Here is a 20598-nt window from a genome sequence, read left to right as displayed (position 1 = left end):
GTATGAGAGGCAGTTTTATTTTGAGAAAAAGAAGTCACTACCTGATGGCTGGAGAAATAAACAGGTTTGTGATATGGGCAACATTAGAAATAAAGACATACAGCACAAGGCTCATTTAAATGGCTCATTTAAACAGGTTTTTTTGCTACCATACGGTAAGTTCACCATGGTAATTTGGGTAAAAGCATAAATGAAACTGTACAACAGGGTAAAGGGGTATTCTGCCACGAACAGGCGTGAGCACAAACTGAAAATATAACATGGCCTCAAGTTTAGATACTGTCACTTTGCAAACTTAGTACACATGTATTAACAAGCAGACAAAGTGGATAAAGGACCTATTAGAAACTACAGTGTGCTACTATTTGTCTACTGTTTGTAGTACAGCACTTGGTCCAATGCTTTAATAACAAAGTAGCAAGTAAGTCCTAGTCCAGACCATAAGAGAATAATGGCTTCCTTAATTCGTACAGTAACATCAAACACATCTGTCCTTGGGAGACACATGAGAAGGAAGCAGGAAAGAGTAACAAGAAGCTTGCTGCTAAGCTCATGTTTGCCCTGTACTCTTCTTCAAAGCAGGGTAATAAAGGGGTAATGGCTACTTTGCCCCCCTCCCCCACCTCAGAGACACCCCAAGGAGGTCACAGCATAGGCACTAAAGAGCTGTTTTCATTTTCAAAATTCATACCAGGTTAAACAGCCAGTAATTAACTTCTGAGAATAATTAAATTTTAATACCATAGAATTAAGATCATACTGTTTCTGATCAACTATCAAGTGCTTGAATAGTGGTTCTACTTTCTTCAGCATTTCTCCCTTTGTGACATGCTTTACAGTTCAACATACTTTCCCACATCTAACCAAAAAACCACAGCCCGTGTAGTGAGCATGACATTAGCCCCAGCAACCAGCCGGTACAACTCTCCCTTGCAGCAGAGGCCCTGACCCGTCCTAGTTCAGGGTTCCTTTTCCTTTACATTCTGTTCTCTGTTTCACAGCACTCTCCACTCATCTGAGATGCTTTTTCAAGGAGGGGTAAGGATATACCTATCCTCCACTCTTCAGGAAATGGTGAAGCACTTGACTGAAGGAAATGCTTTATAAGCTGTATTTTATTTAAATATTTTCTCCAACCTGAAATGGAAAATGACTGTCTTGGAAGCCTGGAAGAAGGTTGTGTAAACAATGATCTTTGCAGCACAGCGTGTCTCACATGGAAGATCAGTGTTAAGGCGGCCCTTAGAGTACTTTCAAATATCCATTGGTATGTCCCCTTTGGATTGCTTTTCTCTGCTTTCAACCCAGGCCTTGTTGATGGTGCGCTTCATTTCATCATCCCCTTCTGCATACATCTTTTTTAAAAGGTTCATAAGCCCTTCACTAGGATCTGAGGTGTCGTAGGCAGCCTTCCTGCAAAACGGATACATAGGAGAAAAGAGAGTATATTCAACAATTCTGTGAAAAACTGACTTTTTTTTTTTTTTGAAACGTCCTGGTTAACAGTGAGGATTCTGCTTTGGCAAAGGCTTTAGACCCTGGCAGTCTCACTCAGCTTCCAAGGAGCGAGAAGTAAGTGCAAGTTGAACAGTACACCCAGAGCTGCCCCCCACTAAAGATGATGGGAAGCATTCTGCAGTAAACATGACCCAGGAAGCACCACCCAAAGTTAATTTTAGAATGCAGAAGTGGAATATAGCAGTCACAGAAAGTGCCAGTATCTGTCCATGATGTTATGTGACAAGTGAATAAAAATAGAAAAAGAACCACACTGAGCTCTTCAAAGTGACCACATTCACAACTCAAAAGGTATTTTTCTGCTTCCCATTCTTCTGATTATTTCCAGAGGTTAATCGAGTCAGTTTTAGCACCTTGCCTTTCAAAGCAATTTTCTTAACAGCTGACAATCGGTGCCACCCAGACGGTAAGCACCCGGGTACGACATGCCCCATATTACCAGACTATACATAATGTCCTCTCTGGCAAAATTGCCTCTCTCTAGCCCGTTTTCTAAAACCCCCTAGGTAGTTACTAATGCAGCTGCAAGCTATCTGCAAAACAGGTAGACTGAAGTAGATTAGGAGAGAGAACAAGTTCCCCAAGCTCGGGGCTAAGCACCAGCCTCACAGACGCAAGCACTCAGAAGCTGAGGTATGTTTCCCAATTTACTCATTTGCCATACTGTAAATCCTCAACACTGAGTAAGGCAGCAATACTGATCACAGCAGGCTGGGCAGCATGCAGGGCTTCTCTGCAGAAGATACAGGTTTCACAAAATGACCCGGTCCCTCCAGCAACCTGCATGAGTAGTCAAGTCACCTTCTCTTAATCTCCAGTCATCTCATTTGAGAGGGGAAGGTAGTTCTGCTCTAAATGCAGGTATGGTTAGTTAAGACTAATAAGTTTTAGCAAACCACCCTATAAAACACAATATGAATAGTTGTTGGCAGGTGTAACTTTTGAGAGGGTTTGAGTTTTTCCATGCTTCAACGTGAGCTTATGCATTCTGGATAAACACGTGTGTACAGTAAAATAAAATTATTACAAGATATACTACTTTTATATATATTTAATCTCTTGTCCCCAGGTGTTTCCTGCTGTAATTCACCACGCTTATATATCCAGTGTCTAAGCTGCTTGCAGGATTGCTGCCAAGCTCTTGAAGTGATACAAATTAGCTTGAGACCTTATATAATGATCTAGGTAAACAAAGACCTGTGTTGCCAAAAGGACCCTGGGATTTTTGCACAGGCGCTTCACACACAGGTGACTACAACATTTATTTTACCAGCACAGCTGCAGGGAATGTATTTCTTTTAATAAAGTCAACTTCACTAGAGACATTCTTGCAAGGAGTGCAGCCATCAAAATATAAATATATAAATGAATCTTTAACTGGCTGATTACCTTTAGCACTCTCACTACAGGTCTCATCTATCCTTTTTCCTACGATGCAGCCTCGATCACAGCAATAACACACCAGAACAGTGGCAAACAGCTACTCAAAGTGTTATCTCCTCCATTGCCAGTCCTACTAGTACCAAAAAAAATCTCAACCTAATGATTCTCAAACATCTTAAGGGCTTGTCCCCCACAAGAGTGACTCTCACAGTTTGACCGTGCAGTCAGTATCGTACAGACCGGCTCTCCTGGCAGTCCTAAAGCAGTCTGTAGGACAAGAAATGGAATACGAGATGAAGGGTTGAAGAGACACTTACTCTTTCTCTTTGCTTTCTTTCTCCACTTGAGTGAGACATTCCCATTTTTCCTCCCGCTTCTTCCTACACATCACAAGGACCATGTCTGTCTTTATCTGTATGGTGAACAGCAAGGTGTGAATTTAGAATGCTTCATAAAGGGATGCCCGTCACAGCCACAATAAGGAACGTTAGCTTTGAACATAGACCTGCTCCTTTACTCACAAATTCCCCAAAACATTTATCCTCTTGATCAGTATGTAGCACACAATTTATAGTATGTACACAGCTTCAGGATACAAAGTATCAACCTCGTTGTGGACAATTTAGGTGGCATAATTAATATAATACCAGTACAGAACTGTAGTACCAATACAGAAGAGCTTATGGGGCTGCAGAAACGCCATTTAGTGATTCTCAGGATGCTACAAGTACCCAGGACTGTCTGGTGAAGGGTGGCTATACTTACTAGACTTCTCCAAGAACACAAAGGTAGAGGCTCTTGCAATTTATTTCTTCAAGAATAAGAAACTAGTTTTAGGGCATTGCTAAATCTTTCAAGCTCCAAGCAAAGCCTGTTTAATTGCAACGCTGACCTAAATTTTGCAAAAAAACTCCTGTGCGCCACGGCACACAAGAGTCTGCTGGAGCTTTAGCTTAGCCAGTACGTGACCACTGCTCACTTTTACACCATGTTAAAAATTACCAGAGCATCACCCTCATTTACTTCAGTTGTTCTAATTTTACACTGGCCTAGTTTTAAGGCAACTTCAAATTGAACCATCATGTCTTCACATCTGATGTCACTAAGCACAGCACACAAAGCACAGAACGCACACAAGGTATTTTGACACATCCCTAAGCCCAGAAAGGTGCTATGAGTAGCAGAGTAGTGACACGATCAGCAGTAAAATGTTACTAGTGTTCAATTCTGGAGCAACAAACCCTTACAAAGGCAAAAGCACGTTTCAGACTACTTTGGGTGTTAAGCCTATTTAAGCTTCCCAAGATTCCAGACTGCTAAGGCTCTTGGAGGTTAAAATTGCAAAGAACTTCTCAGAGGTATTTAAAAGCACAAGGATGCAAATAGATGCTTTGTGGAATTTTCTGCTTATTGATTTCCGAAATCCGGTTGGCGAGCTGTTAAAAAAAGCATATGATATCCAGACATGATCTTTTGAAACAGGAGCCCGTGGATTCCAGAGGATAATTCCACAGTTATGACTGTTACCAATTAGTAAGAATCAAATTCACAGTGAAGAGACTTTACAGACAGAAGGGAGGGACTGAAGGTTAGTACCCAGTTTCCTAACTAGTCAGGCAAAGAACACTGTACTTTGTGAGGGACTGAAACACCTCTAACAAGACAGTGCACGGACCTTTCTAGAGCTGCCTTCCACAGAGATGGGTTTCAGGAGGTTGTTGAAGGTCATGGTGTAGTTCTTCCCATTCAGGTTCTTCACTAGCAGATCAAATGACCTGGAACCAGAAAGTGGAGGGAGGTCATATTTCAATCACTGTAAGACTGTTGTACTTTGCCGCTGAAAACAGTGTTTGAAAGCCCTTTATATAGCATATTTCTTGGGAAAGCTTGTCAACAGGCTTGAATTACTTCCTTCCCAAGGCTCTCAAATCTTCAGTCGGATTTAATACTGAGGACTTCAAAGGACCTATCCAGACTTCAGAACAAGTCAAGAACTTTAGGGTTCTTTCTACCTACACTGGTCTTGAAAAGGTAGATTTACTTCACATACACTTCAGTTCTATCACCATCAAAACCTGGACTAAGACTACATATCCTGTCAAGCACGAGGTACCACAAGCATCTGTAAAATGAAAATACCCTGATGCCCTCTTTAGAGGGCTACACTTAATGTGCAAAGTGCTACTGAAAGCTAATACTCCTCAAGTTTAAAAAAAGAAAAAAGGGGGTGGGGAGTAATGGCTGATCCAGAACAGAACTCAACACATCCCTGCATTTCAAACAGTCATCTTCACCCATGTTCTCCCCCTGTGCTGTGGTGGAACAAGGTAAACTCACCTCTCTGTGAAATTCACCTGCACATTCTCAGCTGGAAGCTTCTGGACTCCACTTAAAGAGATGTAAATCTTAATAAACTTATCTGACTGATCCCAACCTGCAAGTAAAAACAAAAACAAGAAAAAAAAAAAAAGAGAGATTAGAGTTCCAATTTTCCTCCATAAGCTTCATGCATTCCATTCCAACTCCCTCTGCAAAGTTCCCTAGCAATGATGAGGATCTCTCTGCCTTATTGAAACAACCAATCTTCAGAGGGATAAGGGAAAAACAAGAATTATTCAGGCATAACTGGAGAGCAAAAGGAGGTCATCACATGTGGCCCTGTTCCCCAATTCCTGCAAATTCTGAGAAAACACACACATAACCAGCTTCAGGTAAAAGGAGAGCAACACCTTCTGTGCAGGGGGAGTCAGAGGTAGCTGTCTGCTTCTGCTGCAGTTTCCTTGACCCACTTTTTCTCCTGCTCCCTGCACGATGAGTATCTTAAGCAATTCCCTCTCCTTTCACCTACATGGCGAGCAGAGAAGCCAAAGCTCACTTTCACTCCTGCTAAGCACCAGGCAATGGAAAAATACTAGCTGGTCTACCAGGATCATTGGTGCATCCCACCAGTACTATCACACAAACGGAATTAGCACACACCATGGCTGGGGCAGCACAGCAGGCACTGTGAAAGTTGGGTCTCCAGTATGAAATAACCATGTAACAAGGCTTTTCTATAATGCTACGTGTCAACTGTAAATCATACTAGAGCCGCCCTGCCTTCTCTTCAGACAGAGGCTCCAGTAAGCGTTCAGAAAAACAATCCTACCATAGTTGTTTATTTTCACCGTGTACCCCCCCAGCGACGACTTGTCTTCCTCTACCACATCTTTTGGCTTCGGAGGGGGCTGATTCTTGATTTCTAGCTCTAGCTTGTGTTTCTCCGTCATCAGGACATCACGAAGCCGCTTCCTCGTGGCTTTGGTGAGCAATTCTTTAACCTCTTCCAAATCTTTTTGTAACTGGTTCAGGAATAAAAAGATCACACGCATGTCCCTGACACAGCTCTCTCCAACCAAGACCCACAGCCGAGCTCTCGCACGTTCAGCCTCCCCAGGTGCAGCGGTTCCAGGTCACCGCCAGCACCATCGCTTCCCGCCGCGCCCCGCCCCGCAGCCGCCCGCCCGCCGCGCAGCCCCGGCCCCGTGCGCTCGCCCCTCCACCCGCCCGTGCTGCGCCAGCCCCAAACCCAACAGCAACCGGGAGGGGGCCGAGCGCAGGACGGCGCCCCCCGCCCCGGGCTGACAGCGCCCCGCGGGCCCCCCCCGGCCCCCCCGCCCCCCGGGCACACAGGCACCAGGCACAGCCGCGGGGCTCACCTCTTCGCGCGCTGCGGCCATGGCGCGTGCGGCGGCTCCCACGGCCCCTCTGGAACCTTCCGGCCTCCCGCCCCGCCCCGCTCACCCGCTGCGCCGGCGCGCGCGCCGAGGAAGTGACGCGCTGGGGTTGCTGCCGCCGCCAGGCGCGCGCGGCGCGAGCTTCGCCCGTTCCGCCGGGTGAGCGGAACTGCTCCTCCCGCCCCCGGCCCCGCCTCACCCGCCGTGTTGCCATGGCGACACGCAGCCGCGCGGCCAGGCCGAGGGGTGGGGCCACGGCCCTTCCCGCCTCCCGGGCGGCTGAGGCGGGCGGGCGGCTGAGGCGGGCGGGCGGCTGAGGCGGGCGGGCGGCTGAGGCGGGCGGGCGGCTGAGGCGGGCGGGCGGCTGAGGCGGGCGGGCGGCTGAGGCGGGCGGGCGGCTGAGGCGGGCGGGCGGCTGAGGCGGGCGGGCGGCTGAGGCGGGCGGGCGGCTGAGGCGGGCGGGCTCCAGTGCGACCGCGATCGTAACTCTTCTAGAGCAGATTTGTCGTGCCCCTCCCGAGTACTGTCACCTCGGTTGCAGCTGCCCGAGACAAAAACTGTAGCGAGGTGTTTCTCCGCCGTTACCGCGTCAGCGTACTCAACAGCAACGAAAGAGCTTCTGTATCCTCAAGTCCTAGTCGGGCATTAAAATTTCCCAGAGGAAACAAAAAATTAAAAAAACAATCTTTCAGTAAGCAGGTAAATGGAAGAGTCAGCGTTTGCCTGTCTTTAACAATGGAGCCCGAGGCAGGACGCAGCCCCTCAGCGTTTACAAAATAGGTTTCTCTAAAAGAGGATGCCAGTTATAACATCTATTTTACCAAACCAAGGAATACCAGCTCCTTTGCTGATTTGTGGGATTAGGGTTTTTTCTGTTCCTCTTCTAAAGGGAACATCAAGGAATTAATTAATCTGTAAAGAGGTGGCTTTTTTTATAGAGGTGTGGAGGGAAGAACAGACTGGATGAAGGTAAATACACAGAAAAGCTGAAGCCAAGGCTTTATGTTCAAGTCTGCATTCCACGAAACAGTTTTAATACGTTGTACTGAACTGTTCTATTATAACCCTCTGGTCCAGTGCTTCAAGATCTGCAACTGAGAAAGGGTCAGGAAAGATCTACATAACTAACTATGAGGTTATGTTTAATTTTCATAGGAATGAGCTTCAGCCTGTCTGCCTTCAGGAACAGCATTTGAAGCTGGGCTTGTTGATTTTTATCTGCAAAATACAATATGGTCAACTGGAATGTCCTTCAGTGTGATGGTTATTTAATAGGTTATGGGCAGTCGCTTATTCAGGAATTGCTTCCTTATGATCTTTTTGGTGAGCAACCACTGAGACAAGAAAAAACTGTGCTTTTTTTCTTAGCTACTAATCTTTACTTTCTTCACTCCCAGTTGCAGTCTTATATTAGGAAGCACTCACAGTTTTAGAATTTAAATTGGTATTGCTTTATAGTTTTAATTTCTGGCTAAAGAAGAAAATGCTTTCACTGCTATATAAATGCACGTATATATGTACAACATAAATGCAAGTATACTATATGTAAGTGACCCTGTAATTTGCCTTTTTTTCCTGGGATTTTTTTAAAACCACCATTTATTTTGTTTCCTTAAATCAGGAGCATTTTGGTGCCCGTGGCACTTCCACTTCAGTGGCAGCTCCTGTGTGGAAGAGTTTCCACTCCTGTAATGTAAAAACAAGTTCCATACAGCTCTCCTTTGCATACAACTGCAGTAGCGCCTGGATGCTGCATCCTCCTCTGGCTGGAGACACAAGAGCCTGACAAAGCCAAGTTTATTCTGTGCATCCCTTTCCATCCCAAGTGGCAGGCCTTCTCTGGGGGCGAGGGGAGAGGGGGGGTTGGGGGTGAGAATCAGAACAGTTCCTGCATCGGGAGGGGGAAAAGGCGCTAGGTTAGAGTTAGCAGGAGTACTGAAACTCAGCAGGAAGATGCTGGTCTAGTCTAGCAGCCAAAGTGCAGTACAGAGTGCTCCTCAGTGCCCATCAGCTGGGGGTCGGGGGGAAGGGAAGGAAGCATCTGAGAGGGCTTTGAAAGGATGTGCTCTCTTTATCTAGCACCATTCCTTCTGCTTCTGTCTGCAGGCATAGATAGCAACTGATGACAAACAGTCTTTGAATAGTGATGTGGAGGTAAATCAATACAAATCGTTAGGTCTGGTAAATTTAATCTTCAGCTTTTCTACTGCTTTGCCTTCATATCTTCTGCTGAAGTGCTGTGCGCTTTTCCAGTTATCTGGGAATAATGGCTGTTCATCTCAATTAAAAAAAAATCCTAGAGCAAATGCTGACACGGAAAAATGGTTTTATAAAGCATTTGAATACTTTTGACTGCTGTAAATTCTGCTCTGTCCTATTCTTGCTCTGTTATGAGTTTTCAGTCTCTTGCTGTTTCCTTCTGCTCCCTGTCTTCCTTCAGGCACGCTGCCTCATGGCTTACCTGCTTATTTCTCTTGTGTACTCCAGGGAAGCATGAAGTCCTTAACAACTCCTGTTGCCTCATTGCTCTATATGAACAACCTTTAAGAAAAGCATATTTACCAGTATATTCTCAGTGCTGGAAACCTCAGATTAGCATTTGGAACAGAGGACCGGGGTGACCTGTTAGCTCTCTAACACAGCATCTGTCAGAGCCGTGCAGAACAGGTTATCCCTTGTGAACCATCAAGTACATTTATCCTAACAAACGGGCTGGAGTTAGCTATGTAGCACACACACGTTTTGGACAGCTGGTTTGCCAAGTCACTGTGTCCTAGTGCAATAGTGCCGCCTGAAAATAACCAGCTGAGTGACCTGTATTGGCAGGCCTGACACAGCAGCTGCTTATTGTTGCAAACAGATTTAAGCTGTTTCTTAAGTAAATGGCTTATGAAAATAAGCACCTTATTCCCATTTTGTTTGCATTTCCATTTATTTTACAAGGTATCGTTCACACAATGATAACAAGGTACCGATCCAAACAATTCTGTAACAATTAAAAAAGTAAACATTTGTTGTGACCATGTACATTGAATTGCACTTTTAATAACAAGCATCACACTTATATTTCCATATTGTACTTTATATAATACGTGGATTTGTTATACAAGTACTGGCAGTACTGAATTGCTCTCAGAAGTCTGGCATTGCTGTTTTTTTTCCTAGCACTCTAGGATTTGTGGACTTGGGACACACCCAGGAAACAAATGCAACTCCAAACCTGGAAAACTTCATTGTAATGGAGTTGGAGCTTTGAGGCTACTCTCTGTTTTTTGTGCTAAAGTGAATCCACCTTGGATGGCAGACACTGAGGGATTTGGATCATGCTCGATTAGACCCTTTTCTGCATTCATGTGCCATGTTCAGAGAAGCCACAGACTCTTCTTCCGTGGGAAAGCAATCGTTCCCAAAGCTTGAGAGAGCGCTCCTGGCACAGCTTTTGAAGGTGGTATCAGCAGTGGTGCAAACCCAGGGATTACTGGAAGCAGGGAATTGGGATTTGGAGAAAAATCTGAGAACATCTGTTCTTGTTTGCATTAGTAGTACCATCCATGTATTATATAAAATACAAAAATAAGGGAAATGGAAAGGAAATTAGTACAGCCCAGTATTCTGGTGGTATCAAATCACAAATGGAATTTATGATACCAAACCCCTTTGATGTATTTATCCCCTTGTGATTCAGTTTCCTATATATTATTCTATATATAAGTTATAGTTTTTCAAAGATACATATATATTCCTTTACAGGTTAAATAAAAGCAAGTCCCACTGAATAAGAAAATAAGAGGAAGTAATGTCCTAATTCTCTACCCATATCTTTTTTTCTTTTTTAGGTAAAAATAGCATGAAATACATTCAGTAGCGAAGCAGTTGGAATCCAGGAGAAGTTGAGAGCCCTGTATTCCTGGAGCATTAACCTGTACGTGTTAAGTCACGATCCGAAATAAATTATGTAGACTTCTGACTTGGGAAAGATAGAATCTTGATCAATGCTGAGTATTATTTATCCAGTTGCAAATTCTTTGAATTTCCCCAACCCCACCTAAGGATTAGCCCAGCTTTAAGGGCTGCTGTGATATATACCTAACCAAACTTGAAAGGTCCAAACTTGAGTGCTTCATTGTGTCTCCCCTTAGTAGTATTACCTGGAAGGAGGTAATGGGACAGCTTCCAGTAGGATATTAGGATAACAAACGGAAAAATAATCTAGTTCAAGCCTTTGTGTTTGCAAGAACCACATGATGCCTGGCGCTGTATGTACTCACCACCCGGGGTATGTACAGCATTAGATGTGTAGCGCAGCCAGCTGTTTGCACAACAGCCCGTTCTGCAGGGCTCAGCTGCAAGAGAGGCAGGCTGGTCAGCCAGAACAGTCCCTCGGTCTTGAGGGAAAAAGCTCTGCCCTGATCTTCACATTCGGAGAATAACACATACTAAGGTTTTCTCTCTAGCAGTTGGAAGAAAACCAGCATTGTAAGATAAGAGTGTTTCTCTTTTCAATGCCAAAGGTATTTAGGCTTATTAGATTATGCAGAAGTATGCCAATTATCCCTGAGTCTAACAGTGAATCAAAGTAAGAGGTATAGTACAAGTAGTTTCATGGATTTCACTGCAACTGGTTAATAGAAGGAAGGGAACAACCCTACCTTTATCCCGTGGAGAAAGCACATAGCTTTCAAATTTTGATACTTCAGCGCCAGTAAATTCAGGTTTTTATTTACTCCTAAATTGCCACATTCAGTCAGTGAGTGTCACTGTGACTCTGAAGTCAATGGGATATTTCATGCTTTGTTGAGGGGCTGGATTCTTGCTGTTCTTGACTTTCTTATCTCCCTCTCCCCTTGTAAATGGCTGGTTTTATTTTGTTTTTAACACAATGGCACAGATGAAAGCATCTACCTTACAAGAAATTTTAAGGGCCAACCAAGAGAAGTCCTTTAAAATGTCTAACAAGGGAAAAAAAATGCTTACCTGTGTAAGCAATGAAACTTAGCTGTAGCAAATCATATGCTAATTAATGGGCAGGACAAAGGATGTTGTTTGTCAGGTGGCAGTACCGATTACATGGCTGACTACCTTTCCTGAACATTAATGCATAGGGACCTCAGGGATTTTGCAGTTTCTTGGATTAACACCACACATGATATTTTCTATTTTATTGTTTTTAATTCTCTCTGGGTGCATTTAGAATTTAACTAAGTGAAGTAAGTCCTATGACTTTAGAATATTAAGTTTGATTGACAAAGATAATACAAGACTAGTTCACAGATGTACCGTGTAACTAAATCAGCCTTGCTTCATTTATCCTGTAAAGTATTACAGTCAAAGTAAAACCAGATTCTTTTTAAAGTGAAAAAAGCACCTCAGGCACCTCACCCCGCAATATCGGGCATCTCAGGAACAGATTAAAATCCAACAAGGTAAAACAGTTGTACTAAAAATACTCTTTGGAGGTCTGTCCCCAGTCAAAGCAAAGGTTTTATTTCAGAACTGTGCATTCTCAATAAAATCAAAAAATAAGTTTTGGTTCCACATATATATTTATAAAATTCAAATTACCTTTAATGAAAGTTTGATGTGGACGCATAGTTTAATACTGACTCAGGAAGAAAGTATTAATCACTCCAGACTTGGGAGCTATGTTAGCTGTTCCAGTACCACATGAAAGTAACAGTTTCAGTGAGACTTTGATGATATTTCCTGCTGAAAAGGAACGAGCCAGCTATCCCTGACGAGTTGGTCTGGGATACGTGTGTGTGTAGCTCTGTCACCTGCTGCTGAAAGGGCTAATTAAAACCCAGATTTGTTTTCTCACAGGAAGCTAAGTTTTCCAATAGCATGTACAGTCAGCAGGTAGAACTTTAGCTTGCCTGGTTTAATCCTGCAGTCTTGCTCCTTTCCTTGTTTCTGAATATCACTAGTTTTTTTCATTAAGATAATGCCATAGAGCTATTTTCTTATTCTTTCAGTTGTTTTGAGAAGACACAGTATCCACGTAAATATTACTCTTCGAAATGCCACTGCTACAAACACTACCTTGGATCTACAGATGAAGGGTGAAAATTGTTTACTGCCTTTATGCCATTGACTTCTGAAACTTTTTTTGCTGATGTAAGCCAGCTTCCATACTAGAAGGTTTTGAAACCATCACGGTTAGCCGTTAGCAAACATGTTATGGAAACTCAACTTCCAAAGCCAGAGAGCTGCTACACTCAGGAAGATGATGATGTGTCAAAGCTTGTTCCATGAAATGTGGTGACCTTATTTAATGGTTCTTTTTTGATGAACTGGGAAGTCCCACTGCCAAGATCCACTTGCACTCACTGGACCCTTTGAGATGATTTAACTCATTAACTTGGCAAAACACTAACCGGGGGAGCAGGAAATCCACCCACATATTTTTGTTTGTTTTTGATCATCTCCAGTAAGTGCCATAACAAGGACAAGGGACACGACTGTACAGCAGGGAGTTGGAGGGGTGATATCTTTGAGCAGCACTGAGCTGTTAATGTTAACTCAGCTACTCAGGGAATCACAGTCTTACCCATTTTTTTATTATTATTATTGCATTTTTCCAATCAAGGTTTTAAATTCACTTCTAATTATGATTTAAGATAAATGAAACGAGAAATTCGGACACTTGTCAAACCATCAGTGTCACTCATTGGCACAGTACTCAAATGGAACAATCAGATGCCCACCAGCTATTCTTAAATGTCACTTTGAATTTATTATGCAGTTCATTTCAAGTGTGAAGCAGAACTGGTAAGTGAATGACTAATACTAGGTTTAGGCAGTCAAGAGAATGGAAACATTTATGTAAATATTATTAGCAAAAAAGTGACCAGGGAAAAAGATCTTTGTTACAAATATTTGCAAAAGAAATTCTGCTTTTCCCCCCCTTTTTTCACGTTGTATTAATATATCCAGATAATCACTATTCTTGCAGCTACATTTTAAAATATTAAAAAATTTTAACCCCTTAATCTTAGAAGAGAGAATTTTGTTGCAGTACAGTTGTGTCAGGATACTGATTTTATTTTGATCTCTACTTCAAACAGCTGACTGCCTTTCAGAATCATTCATTTGGCACAGGTAACATTAAATCTGTACTACCCTGTTTAAAATAATTCACAATTATGCTTGACAACAAAGCACAAGATGGGTAACATTAAATTTTATTGTACAAAACTGACAAGATATGGCATTCCTTAGAATTAAAAAAAATAATAAAACAGAACTAATGTCCCTGGAACAATTTTGTAAATGGAACAATTAATACACAACCTTTAGTCCAGCAATGACATTTACCTGCAAGACCATCTTTAGACATGACAGGTATAGTTAAAAAAATATTCCATCAGTTCAAGCAATAGTTTAACTTTCCATGAAATAAGTATTTCTATAAACACTTTATGTTCAGTCAAAACAAATGCTTTTGAATTTTCTTACCTTAAGAGATATAAAACAACCAGACAGGTTTGGGAATCATCAGAGAAGTCTACCCCATGGGAAAGTCTAGGTTTTGTATTCCATTTGAAAATGTTTGTTTTTACAAAAATAAGTAATACCAATGCAGCATGTCCTAACCAAATATTTCTAGCAAACCGATCTTGCTTCTGTGATGTTTTATTCATCAGTGCAGCACAAGCCTTTTGAGTTTTCTATTTGATACCTCAATTTCTGTGTCAAATTCAGAATTTGAATATAGACCCAGGGAAAGGTTTTCATTGTTTTTACTCATAAAACCTACCCTTTATTGCACAGGATTTACAAAAGGTCAAAACTATGCAAGGTCTCCGCTCTGCTTCTCAGCAAAAACATCAAATAAATGTTGAACAGTTTTCCCTTTATCCCAGTGGAAGGGGTTTTTTCTCGGAATTCTTTGTATAAACACTAAATAAAAAAGGGAACTAGATAACTGCATGTTAAATTCCAGTTCAGCTGGAAATAGCCTTTAAACAACAGTGCTACAAAGAACTGCACTACTTGCATTTCTGAAGAAAAAACAATCAAAACTAAGAAATTATCAGGGAAGCTCATAAACAATTGTGCCAAGAGAGCACAAGACTATCTTTGCTATGGCCTAAGCTTTACAAAAAGTGCTTCTCTGCAGGACGCAGTCACTGCGATAAACTTCTGAGATGGTCCCAGGGCGTAAGTTATCCTAGACACCCGCACACACACTAGTACTTATTACACTGTGCTTTCTATGAAGAGATTATGATTCAGTACTTTACATTTTCCATTCTCTCTCTTCCTCCAGAAGAAGAAAAACCTTCTATGCAAGATAAAAATAATTTTGAATAATTAGTCATGTATTAAAGACCTAGTTTTGAAGTATTTATTTAACATCTAGTCATATAAAATAAAGTGTAAAAGTATGAAGGTATCAGAACGTGGCTTTCAGCAAGGCAGTTTGGGAAGTAAGAATTCAACATAAAACAAGAATTATTTTTTTTTCCCCTTTGAAAAGGGTCACATCAGAATGAATGAAAAACACCGAAGAATTTCACTTCAAGCCTGCACTCCTGCCTTTTGTCCTTTCCCCAAGAGGAGAGACCACTGGAAGAATCCTCCAGGGTTTCAGCTGTGTTGTTCTTTGTGCTCTTGTATTGGGTCTGGCTGGAACTATGTGCTGCCCTCCTTGGATGGCAGGGGTGGCTGAGGCTGCTGCAGTGGCTGTGTGCCTGTGGCTGTTTTGATAGAGTTCAGGGTTTTGCTAAACCAAGAGTTTTTGGCAGCTTGGATTTCGTTCATAAGGGCTCCTCTCTGGTGCTCCAGCTCCTAAGAAAGCAGAATAGTCAGAATTGATCAAACGACAATTAATTAACTAACAAAAAAGCATATTCAAACTCAGTCCCTGCAATCCAGCACTTTCCCTGTGACCTCGCAGGCACTGGGGAGAGAAAATAGGTTGAAATTGCAGAAACAGCAGAAGATATTTAGATATACAAATAATAGTCTCTTTTCTTTCTTTCTTTTTTTTTTTTCTTTTTTAAAGAGAGAAGATTGTTCTGGAACTTCACAGATACACAGCGTTACAGGTATATGGCTCCCTTTTTGAACAATTTTTTGCACGACTCAGAACTATTCTGGACTGAGCACGAGGTTGAGGAGACTGCCCTGCTGCTGTACTTCGGTTCCACATACCTGAATTTTGCACTTGGCTTCCACAAGCTGCAGTTTGGTCTGTGCAAGTTCCAGCTCCATCTCTCTCAGCTGCTTCTTCAGTGCATCCTTTTCATCATCTATTTCTATGCCTTTGTTCTCCATGCTTACAGCAGGCAGCTTCAGTGCCCCCTCCTTACTGAAAATCTCACTGCAGTGTTTGCAGGCCATCACTTTACCCTGAAATACCCAGAAAGCTCATTTTTAATCCACGTCACAGGAGTCACTATACTTCCCGGAAGAGCCATTTTTATGTTAGACTGCCTTTCAAGTCAGTAATCTTGAACTATCTAGCACTGCAATTTTCATATGGGGCATGAAAAGAATTTGAGAATTTCATGAACAATTTCCAGGGTATATTAACCAGTATACAAATTCTTAAAATCTACTTAGCGTGCTCTGTCTAAACACAGAGACTTTGCTCCTAGGTTAGAATTACTCAAGCCCTCTTGCTACCAAAGTGTTGTAATATTTTACAGTGTTTATGCCAGCACAATTCAGAAGAGTGAATTATACTGCATTTTTCTTTTCATCTTCCATAAAAGCACTTGACCAAATTAATAGAGATTGTGATATTTTAAAGAATGCCAGGCAGCTTTTCCGTATTTCCAGAAGCAAGGAAGCAGCCTGTGCTCACTGCAAGGGCTGATACTGTACTGTCCCGTTGGTGCCGGCTTAGCATCGTACAGGATGGCCCTTTTTGGCCACAGTGCCCGACACACGGCGCTAAGGTTCTCATGCTGCCTGGAGAGGTGAACCAGTTACTTACAGCTGAAAACATAACACAGCTGGCCTGGCTCGCACAAACTAAGACGGGGTATTGAGCTACTTCAGCAGATTACAGAAATATCAATCCTAAAATTATTTTTTTAATCAATGACATTAAAAAGTCACTAAAAAGCAACAAATCTGGTTCAGCTTGAGTACTAAAGAAAACTAGAAGCTACAGCAGAGGGAAAACAATTCTGCCTACTCAGAAGTGACCAGGCTGAGGGACGGAATTACTACCTGAGGAGGAATCATTTAGTGTGGCTGTTCCTGGTAAGGGCATTTAGAGAAGGCAGAGGAACTGCTATGGAAATTCTGAGGATGGCCCAAGCTGTGCCAATTAATTAAGCCGACTCTGCTTACATTATGGAAACCCAAATATTAACATTGTCCCATTCAGCCAATTCTGACCCCTCACGGTGCACACCGGAGAAGCAACATGTTTTCTCTTCTAGAGAGGCTATTCCCCCTCCCCCATGTAATTAAAACATCCAAGTAAACACCGTCTCGCTACATTTTTTGCCAAAAGTATACATTTCAATAGGAAAAAGAAAAGCCAAGTACTATATCCACTTCAGTTTGAGTGTGATGCAAGGAACCGTGAAAGGAAATGAGCCCTTTCATTGTTTTCACCTGATGAAACATGCATGTGGGACTGTCAAGTGTAGCTGGGTGGACACCGCTGCTGTTACGTTAAACTTCAGCTCACATTTTGTTCTGTAGCCCTGGCATTTAGCAGTGCTTGCGTTAGAAACATCCCCTATGTAGAGGCATCGCTCTCACCTTCACAACTTCCAGTTCATCTTTACTGGCTGCTTGTTGTTTTTCCAGCCTGGTACTCAGCTGGGAACAAATCTGGAGCAGAGAAAGCAGTTTCTTAGCTTATGTTAACTATACTCAAATATAACCTGTGCTTTTTAACAATTTTTGTTAGAGCCAACATTTCTTAAAATTCTGCCTCACTCAGGATTATGCACCCCCCCCCCCCCCCCCTTAACAAATGCACTGCTGCTGATAATGAGACCGAAAACCGGCAGCATTCAGTACGGAACCTGAACACAGAGACCGGAATGTTTTATGGATGCACTGGTTTATCATGTTTATACTACATTATGTCACAAAGTAAAGAAGCATTCACCCTACAGTACTAAAATTAGCTACAGACAGGTTATACCTGATTCCCTAAATTAGGAGACTTAGGAAAACCACAAAAAGATTTATGACAAATTACAATGCTTGCTCTCTGAAAGCCTGAAATACAGCACCTCTTATTTAAAGGATGACATCTGCAACTCTGAAAGCTTAGCTCTCAGAACAGGCTGAAAGAAGAAATACCAGAAAGTGTCTCTAGAATGGTACCTGTTTGTACTCTGCAATAATGGCTGTGGTTTTCTTGATCTCAGATTCTGCCTTCTCTAGCTGCTTCCTGAAGACTTCCTTCAGCTAGGCAGTGAGGGAGAGAAGTTACACAGTACACTGAAAGAAGTTCTCAAAATGCATCACCAGATTGTTCTCTCAAAGCCTTGCTGTGTTTGCAACGGTTCCACACCTTCTTCCCACACTCCAGTTCTTCAGAAAAGTGTCTGATTTATTCACTATACTAATACTTTTACTATATTCAGTTATAGCCAAAAAGTCTATGCTGCGGTGCAGCGTATGCCTGCTTAGAGAATTCTCCTGGAGGGTAAATCTCTTCCTCCGCATTAAATGGTGGTACAGCGTGGTCCACAGAATGCAAAACAAACGCATTACTGTGAGGTGGATTTTACTGATTTTGGTTTTGTTTTTCTGCACGCTGTCAGAGCAGGTTTGGGCAGGCAGATTATTTGGTTTTTTGGAGATGGAACAGGAAGAAGAATCTCAGCACTATCATTTTCATCTCCCTAACAGAAGAAAAAAAATAATATCTGTTTTGGTCTGTGGTGCTGCATTAAAATACAGCTAACTCATTCCTCCACCGTTCAGAACCACTAAGTTCTGAGAGCCCTTTCACTAGGAAAAACGCCTCCATTGCTTGTTTACACCCAATAGAGAACTCGCCCTCCTCCATTTTAGACACACACAATTACCGTTTGATTGTTGTAGTGACTGCTGTCAAACGGCAAAAACAAAACCTGGGGTATCACTTTTGAAACATACCTTCACGTGTGGCAGTATTCAGCACGTCAGATACATAGGATTAACAAGCTAAGACTGAACATTTTGCAAACAAGCAGGAGGCCAGGTCTAGTCAGCACAATCCTCCCAGCCCTCAACCCTGTGCTGCTGTTGGTCCTAGCTTCAGGCAGGAACGTTCACAGCTTGACTGCAGGGAACCAGCAGCTGAACCCAGAACGGCCTCTTATTAAGACAATTCCTCCAGCTCCTTGTTTAGATAATTAAAAGAGGTCTGATCATGTCTCCTTAGTTGTGATTGCTCACCACCAGTGAAAATTAATATTACAATACTGGGAAGAGGATAAGGTGTAGAGAACTGAACATTCAGAGCTCAAGTAAAGGAAAACACTGAAAAACATACTTAAAAAAAAAATTTACCCCAGCACTGTAAATTTGTAATTGCAACTGCATTTTGAAGTCAAAATCCTTGCTGCAACTGCAACATACTCATGCTCTTCTGCATATCCTTTTGTGTACATTTCCTTGCTAAATGTTGCTAAAGTTGGAGAATGCCTTACCTGAGCAGTTTCCTCTTCCTGCTTCCGTTTCTCTTCCTCAGTCTCCACTAGCTTCTGTTTGGTCAAGAGAAGTTCCTTGTTCAAGACATCTGCTTTGTCTTCAGCCTAGAATTAGAAACGCTGCTGTAAATCAGATGTTATCTGTGCCAAAGCAAACGTGTGGGTCTACACATCTCAGAAATTCTGCAGATTCAGGTTCTAGCATTGCCTTTTCCTGCCCTCTGATGGCTCACCTAACATGTTTTAGATGGAATTCCCTCTTCAAGAAGCCGTTTATCTGGGTTACTTCACTGTGTTTCAACAACTGTGCACAAGGACCCTTTTGCCAAATGTTTACTGACGCCCAGATGGCAAGCAAGTATAGATGCTATGTCCTAATACAAACCCAATACAACAATGTATAGAATACTTTTGTTGGGAACAATATTAATCTAAGCGAGAGCAGCATGATTTAGCTCCTGTGGAACTTCACATAACTCATTGGGTTTTCGTATCGCAAGTGGGGAAACCAGGTAGTACGGAAAACATTGGGTGCCTGCACTGTGCCCTACACGGTGCCCACGCAAAGGCAAGCATAAGAGACAAACAGGACCCCAGATAAAACGGTTTATCAGTGCAAATAAGTATTACCTGGAGAAAGCTGATACTGTGTGCGTGCTGGAGAGTATGCATTTTCTCCTTTCTCTGAAGGGCCAAGCTTATGGTGAAACATACTGGGACTGCTCTGTTTTTGGGAGCACTATCCTCACCGATCAGCGGGAGAGAAATGTGTTTCTCAGTGTCTGGACATATTCTGCTGACCTCCCCAGCTGGGAGGTACTGCAGCACACCGCTCCTCCTGTTCAGTAACTAGGTGACAGAACAGACAATGCTTGCAGTGGAATAATACTTAGTTTGCTGAAAACACAAGAGGGAAAATGGCACTGGAAACAACGCGCAACGGTACAGGACTTGTCTTTCTGTTGCAGTTTGGTGTTCTGCCACTGCTGGTGGTATCAGCTGATCTAGCTGCTACAGTGTTAATTATTAATGAGAGTGCTAGTGGCAATTGTGGCTAGCAGAAGAAGCTCCACCAGGGGCCACGACTGAAAAGGCGGACTGAGGATTCCTGCATTGCTTAGTGTGTCTATGGCTGTACAGGAGAAAGGAAAACAAGCAGCGAAAGAACAGAAAATTGGTAAGACTGGCATCTTCGAACAGAAGAACTCTGGGATTACAAGGATATTTTTGATGAAAGATCTGTTTAAGATATGCTTTGAAGGAACTACAAATCTTTCCTCCTTTTTTGTGTTCATTCCAGGTTCTCCAAACACCTGCGGTGGTGTACAGTATCACTTGTCCTCGCAGATGAGGAGTGCAGGAGC

At 42.6% G+C, this 20598-nt stretch overlaps 2 protein-coding genes across 8 annotated transcripts in view; both read right to left on the bottom strand.

The window, feature by feature from the left end:
* Positions 1-111: 111 nt before the first annotated feature.
* CACYBP (calcyclin binding protein) lies at positions 112-6753 on the bottom strand. The gene is made up of 6 exons (XM_055815565.1): positions 6600-6753; positions 6050-6242; positions 5239-5335; positions 4577-4676; positions 3219-3313; positions 112-1413 (listed from the first exon to the last, which is right to left on the bottom strand). The coding sequence occupies exons 1-6, from the start codon at positions 6618-6620 to the stop codon at positions 1254-1256; spliced, it is 666 nt and encodes a 221-aa protein (XP_055671540.1). The 5' UTR covers positions 6621-6753; the 3' UTR covers positions 112-1253.
* Positions 6754-13782: 7029 nt separating this feature from the next.
* RABGAP1L (RAB GTPase activating protein 1 like) overlaps positions 13783-20598 on the bottom strand; it is a 254818-nt gene continuing 248002 nt past the window's right edge. For 6 of the 7 annotated variants that reach the window (XM_055815253.1, XM_055815256.1, XM_055815254.1 and 3 more), the window contains 5 exons: positions 19235-19339; positions 17919-18002; positions 17343-17414; positions 15774-15971; positions 13783-15407 (listed from right to left, as the gene is read on the bottom strand). In XM_055815253.1, coding sequence (XP_055671228.1) covers positions 15252-15407; positions 15774-15971; positions 17343-17414; positions 17919-18002; positions 19235-19339 — 615 coding nt within the window. In that variant the 3' untranslated portion in view covers positions 13783-15251. The other variant, XM_055815257.1, reaches the window with a different exon arrangement.

This window comes from Falco peregrinus, chromosome 10 (genome assembly GCF_023634155.1).
Source record: "Falco peregrinus isolate bFalPer1 chromosome 10, bFalPer1.pri, whole genome shotgun sequence".
NCBI classification, from domain to species: Eukaryota; Metazoa; Chordata; class Aves; order Falconiformes; family Falconidae; genus Falco; species Falco peregrinus.
This window is presented reverse-complemented; position numbering and strand designations above follow the sequence as displayed.